The 6,340-nt window shown below is 41.9% G+C and overlaps 1 protein-coding gene across 1 annotated transcript in view; it reads left to right on the forward strand.

Annotated features, from left to right (window-relative positions):
• Positions 1–391: 391 nt before the first annotated feature.
• Positions 392–6,340, forward strand: part of TRIM67 (tripartite motif containing 67) — a 43,095-nt gene continuing 37,146 nt past the window's right edge. Inside the window, exons 1-2 of the mRNA XM_031552200.1 lie at positions 392–467; positions 562–593. Coding sequence (XP_031408060.1) covers positions 392–467; positions 562–593 — 108 coding nt within the window. The remainder of the gene's footprint in view (positions 468–561; positions 594–6,340) is intronic.

The raw sequence follows: 6,340 nt of genomic DNA on the forward strand, positions 1-6,340 counted from the left end.
TTTCAAATCAGAAAATATAATGCCAAATGAAGCAATAAAACCTGACACAAGTGCAATTGATCTGGTTGGCCTCCACCTCCTCCCTCCTGCAGAGTACCTCAGCCAGCTGCTGAGGGAAAGGAATGTGCAAATCTCAAGCAGATGAGGCACTGGACTGATGAAGAGAAGGTATACAGGGTTCATACTTTACAGACCCTGCCTCCCCACCTGATTGATACTGAAATCTCAGACAAGCCACTCTGTTCCTTGGACCATACTCAGTCCTGCTGCAGGGACTGAACTGCTCCCCCCTGCTCCTGTCCCTGGAGAGGCACCAGCACTTTCATTCAGGAATGCTGGAAAGCAGACTTTTTGGGGTGGCTTAGTTCTTGTGAGAACGGGTGGTGTGGTCATGGCACAAAGGGATCTCCCTTCACAGCTGTGGTATGGATTTACACCAAGTTACAGTGTCTGTGTGGCAACTGTGGGTAAGATGTGAGTCCTAGTTGAGCCTGGTTCTGTGCTCATGCAAGGTCTTCTCTATCTTGAGTCTATGGTATGTAATTCTTATTTGTTTATCAGAAAACAAGCTAGAAGAGAAGAAAAAGCCTAAGGTAACTCTTGCTTCTGCAGCCTGCTCTGAAGGTACTCAACCTAGGCCTTACTTATGATTATCTCCAACAAGTCTTCCTAGTAATCCTGCTTTCTTGACTCTTGCTCTTTCTTTTTCTGTGAATCTTCTAAGCCTAGAGGTCCCTTCCACTATGTGTGATTTTCAATGCTTCTGAATGATGCTGCAGAGTGTACAGGAGGCTTTGGTCAAACCCACTAGAACTTTATAGAAGTCTTGTCCTAGTAGCTGTAGCCAACAAGTTGCATGGGTCTCAAGGCCTTTCTCCAGTTTCAGGAAGCTTTGTGGGAGGCTCTGATCTCTAAAACGAATAGAATAGAATAGAATAGAATAGAATAGAATAGAATAGAATAGAATAACAAAGCCTATTTGCTAGGGTATTTATAGATCCTTTAATGGCTCAGGGAAATTTCCTCAGTATCTGTTATCTTTTGCTAAACAGTGATAACATTTTCTGTCTTCTCTTATGTTTAGCAGAGCTGGAGAAAAGCTACTTAGACTTCTCTTCTTGATAAAAGACCTTTCTCAGATAGTCACAAAGCAATCAGCTACCCAGTTCAGTGCATAGAATATTGCCAGCTCTTTCAGGGATAAAAGTTCACTACCTCATTTCTGTATTTTCTTTATATGTGGAGAGATTGCCACATGGTGGCAATTTACATCCGCTTTATGATAGGATGCATAAATGTCTAGCCTGGTTTCATTTTCAAGGCTTTTTCCAGGGTGTTTTTCAAGCCTATCTTGTGCTCTTAGGAAATGTTACCACTTCAGTGTTAAGATAATTCACTTTTTTTTTTTCTGTCAAAGGCATTTGTCCGTCTTCTCTCACTCTTGCCTCCTCTTACGATTTGAATATCATCATTTTATCCTACCTCCTCCCAGTCTTCCTGCTAAAAGCAAATGTAAGAACAGGTCTGGATTTTACATACTGCTTAGCTATCTTTTTAGGAAGCCTGACAGACAAACTTCTTTTCTTTCTAAACACAAGTGGGGTGACCAGAGGGGCAGCGGAGCAGAGAGGCAGAGGGCAGGACCACGGCTGAGTTATGACTGACTGCAGGTCTGTGTGCAAGACAGCTTTCTGCAGCCTTCTCCTCAAGTGAGCATAGTGAGTGCAAGTTTGTGAGCTGAGTGCAGTAGGCTCGTGTGCTATGGCTCAGGGATCCCCAGTGTTCCCTGATCAGACTGTTCCATTGGTTCTGGTGATTGTGAAACACAGAGCCTTTTTGAATTCAGAGATGCTGCTGGAGGGTACAAATTGGAGAGCCATAATCTGATCTGACATAATACCTACTGAAACACAATAATCTCTCTAAGAAGTTGGCACACTAGCTCAAAAAAACAAAAAACAGAACAAAAAAAAACAGCAAATGCTATAATAGCTCTCTATAATAATCATATTATGAAGGTGCTGATGATAGTTCCGTAGTCAATAGTGATCTATGGTAGGTTTAAAGCAGGGCACAATTTCTTGCTCTCCAGTGTATATGCAGATGCATGGTCCACTGCTCCTTCTCACCTCTTCAGATTCTGAGTTCTGAATTTTAATAGTAGGAAAGGCTCTTGCTCCTGAAACAACAGAAAAGAGAGGCTTCCTCACATGGCAGAAAAGCCAAAATATGCCTACAGTAATTCCAGAAGCTTTCAGTCTGAAGGATTTTTATACTGCCATGGAAACATGAGATTTATAATCAGGACTCATGGAAAAAATAAGATTAGTGCCTTTGATGAAAGAAAATCACAAAGAAATCATAGAAACTTACTAAAAGTTGCTCAAATGGAGCACTTACTGATATTTGTGTCAACCTACCATTTTTTTTCTGTTGGCCTACATGTTTAAAACAATGCTTTTCTCTATATAAAATTTAATTCATAGATTGCTAGAGCAGTCCTAGGAGTGCATTTGTCAATAAATATTTAGGATCAAGCATTAAGTTCTGCCATTTAACCATAATTATGAACATATACTGAGCAGAGAGTCTGAATAAATTTCCACCATATACAATTGTCCTCTGTTGTTGAATTTATATTTTTTTCCTGATAGATTTAATCCTCTGACAGAGAAAATTCAATATGTAGATGCATTTATGTTACAGATATAGTCTTCTGCTAGCCAACAGATAAGCTTGCTACCAGCAGCCGTGCTTCTGTGACACTCTTCTGGGCTGCTGCCAATCTCTGCCTTCTCTCCTTTCATGAACAGATCAATGTGCAAACATTTAAAAACCCTAAATAACATAACAGATACTTGAATGCAAGCTGGAAGGAAAAAAAAACTTTCAAAACTGTTGCACTGACATGATGCAAATCTCCAAAAACAAGGAAATAAGGGAGAATGGTAGCACACAGCTACCATTTCCAAAGCTGCCCTGCCTCACAGACTCCAGGCCTCCAGGCATCAGCTTTTCCTCTAATCCCCAGTGCAGCAATCTCCCATGCCACTGCCACATCACCCCCCAAACAGAGCACTCAGCACTAGCGATGCTAGAAAGAGGAGTCTGGGTAAAGGCTGCCTGGTGCGTTGTTTGTTATAAGAGCAATGCAAAGATGTAACGTGTATCTGTATTCACTGGTTAGAGCTCTCACCTATTTTGTCCTCTCTGGTTTTTGTGAACTCTCCCTCTCTGTAGTTCTTACTGCAATGACACAAGCACCTATAGAGGAAAGATCCTTTTTTTCCCCTCTGCTACCTCTCAAGCTACAGGATGCATGCTTTGAGTGATGGCTGTTAGTGGGAGCGGTGCTGGAGTCCTGGGATCAGAGAGCTCTCCAGGGGTGGGCAGACAGCTGTGGTAAAAGAAGAGAGCTGAAGAAAGCAAAATGACCTCAGCGGACAGCTTTTGAGGAAAAAGGCTGAGGGAAAAAATAAGAGAAAACTAATTGGGAAGAGGTTAGTATGTGAGGGCAGGATAAAATATAAAATAAAAATAAAATACAAGAAATGAAAAACACGGGAAAAAAACAGAGAAGCAGAATTAGAAAGTATAAACAATAAAACAAGAGAAGCAAAAAGATGAATTACATCTCTCTCCTTACTCGGAGTCTGCTTTTTTTTTTTGGTAAGTGTATTTATAAACTTCATTTAGCTTTTTTTTTTTTTTTTTTCTGGCAGGAGAATATAAAAGATGCTAATGAGTTCTTATGCAGGGTAAATAGTTTAAGGGGATGATATTAGTGATATTGAAGTATTAAAATAAAGATCAAAGCCATGACTGCCAAAATAGGGTTTCTAGGCTATTCTATACAGTTACAGCTCTAAGAGATTAAAGACTCATTTGAACATGAAAAGAGGAAAAATCATTGGGCCCATAGCCACTATAAGAATGGCTTGGTTACAAAACATGATAAAGGCCTGATTCTATCAGGCCAAACAGAGCTTTAGGAGTAACTCCATTGACATCAGCGGGGCCTCCTCAGTAGGATCTGTTTCTCAGCAAAATTAAGGGTGACCAAATGAACCAGTGGGGTCTGTAGAGAGCACTCAAGCTTGGTGCCAAACTTTAGTGCTTACCTCAGTTTCTGTTCTGGCCTCCGGAGGAGCAGATTTGACAGTAGTGCACTGGATTGCACAGTTCTTCTTTCACTCAAAGCCAAATCTCTCCTGGGTGTAAATGTTTATAGCAAATTTATGAAGTAGGTGAAAAAAGATCTTGAATGGCATAGAAGTCACAACACAGGACAGAGAAAACCAGTAAAATTTTTGGTCTATGTTGCAAAGATCATCAGTTACGGATATGTGCTCTTAGACCATATCAAGCTTTTAGAGAGGAGGAGGAAAGTTCAGTTCGGCTGGTCATAGCGGCACTTCAAAGATGCTGAACTTCTTGCCATTTCCTTCTGTAGACAAGGGAAAACAGTACTACATTTTAATACAAACGGTAATGTTTGAGATAGAAATCCAAAATTCACTGGGTTTCAACTCCAGAACTTGTCAGCCATAGCTAAAAAGCCTCTGTAAATGTGTACTCTTAGGGTCCGGTGTTCATACCTATTCATTTTCATCCCTTCCTGCCTGATACATCCAGTTCTGTTTATATGTCTCAGATCTGCTATTACGAATGTGTGCATTATGATCACTGGCACAAGATTGGTAAAAATGAAGCAAAAGTCCAAGGGAAAAAAGCTTATAATGCCTTCCTAATTACCTTAAGATTATGGCTTCCAACATACACTTGAACACTGTGATTTGCATTCACCTGTACATATGCAAAAAATCTTTATTATACATCACTCCCACTGCTGACAGATGATAAAGTAGAAAATAGAGGCTACAAAGGTAACAGTGTTCCACCCACAGTTTTTTCTTGTGATGCAGTAGCATAAGGTATCTGTGAAATCAATAGTATTTCAGAACCTTTCTTGTACTGCTGAGGCTTCCGGGTGGAGGCAGCCCAAACACAGCCCTTCTCTCAGCTCTGAATCTTGGCACAGAGGTCACACGAAAGAAGAAGATTCCTGGGCAGCAGACAGGCGGTTTTATGTGGGTCAGTGCTTTTGTCTTTTACATGCCAGGGGACAAACCTGCCCCTCTCAACCCTACACTGAGGAGCACAAAGCTTTAACCCACCTGGGGTTCCTTTTCCCTTAGCTTGTCATGAGGATGTCTAGGCAAGTTGCAAGTAGGAGAATTGCAGAGAGGAAACAATGAAAACAAAATGGAAGCTTAAATATATTCATGCTCTCTGTCCCCATCCCTCCTTTTCTATGCATCAACAGTTTAATAACCTGGCAAAAATAAACCTGAAACTAGAAGACCCTTTCCTACCCAGTGTCACAAAATGCTCATCGTGGGCTAAGAAGTGTTATGAAGAGGGGTGATTTTTTAAAATATGTTTCTTTTTCCATTTGACATGAGCTAGGACTACATCTTCAAAAGCTACTCTGACACAACAAGCTTGTATTTAGAAGTAAAAGAAAAAAATCTGCTTACAAAGCTGAAGTTAATACAGCCATGGCATTTAAATGAGATACATGAACAGAAAAAAATAATGAAAGCAGGGAAATCACTTGTATAATCTCTTCACTGTGAAAATAAACCACTGTTACATCCACGCTCTTCTTATGTAGGGTAAACAAAACAGATGGGGGATTTCCCACTGCTGGTTGCTTGCTCCTGAAAATAACTATCCTCAGTTCACAAACTCTCAGCTGCCATCCCCCCGTTTATTCCCCCAGCAGTTTCTGTTGGGTTTATACAGTGACAACAGGGGTGATGCCGCACGTCTCCCTGCTGCTTACCCCTTTGCCCCGTGTAGCCACAGAATTTCATGCCGGGATTCCCTTTAACTCTCTTCCATTCTTCCCTCCTTCAGTGCCTGACTTTTTGTGCATCCTTTTCACGCTCAAGTAGGGTAAGGTACGAGTGAAAGATAAAAACACGCTTGGTTCATTAGTGGGAGATTCCTCCTTTCTGCTTTCCTTGGGGCGGGGAGAAAAGACTCCTACGGATAGCGGAACCCCGCCTGCGTTCATCCCGTTACCTAAACAATGGGTTTACTTAAACGTATAAAGACATCGCCGTAGAGAGATCCTTTAAAAAAATGTTTTTGCTGTCCTCAGCCGTAGGGCAAGCGATCCCTCATTTGCTGGAGAGGGCTCCTCCCGCCCCTTCCTCCTGCTGCCCCCGCCTCCCGTGCCCCATATATCACTACTCCCGGCACGACCACGCACCCTGCCCAGCACTCCACCCGCCCGCCCGAGCCGGGAAGCGGGGCCGGAGCTTCCCCTCGC

Source organism: Meleagris gallopavo, chromosome 2 (genome assembly GCF_000146605.3).
Source record: "Meleagris gallopavo isolate NT-WF06-2002-E0010 breed Aviagen turkey brand Nicholas breeding stock chromosome 2, Turkey_5.1, whole genome shotgun sequence".
Lineage (NCBI taxonomy): Eukaryota > Metazoa > Chordata > Aves > Galliformes > Phasianidae > Meleagris > Meleagris gallopavo.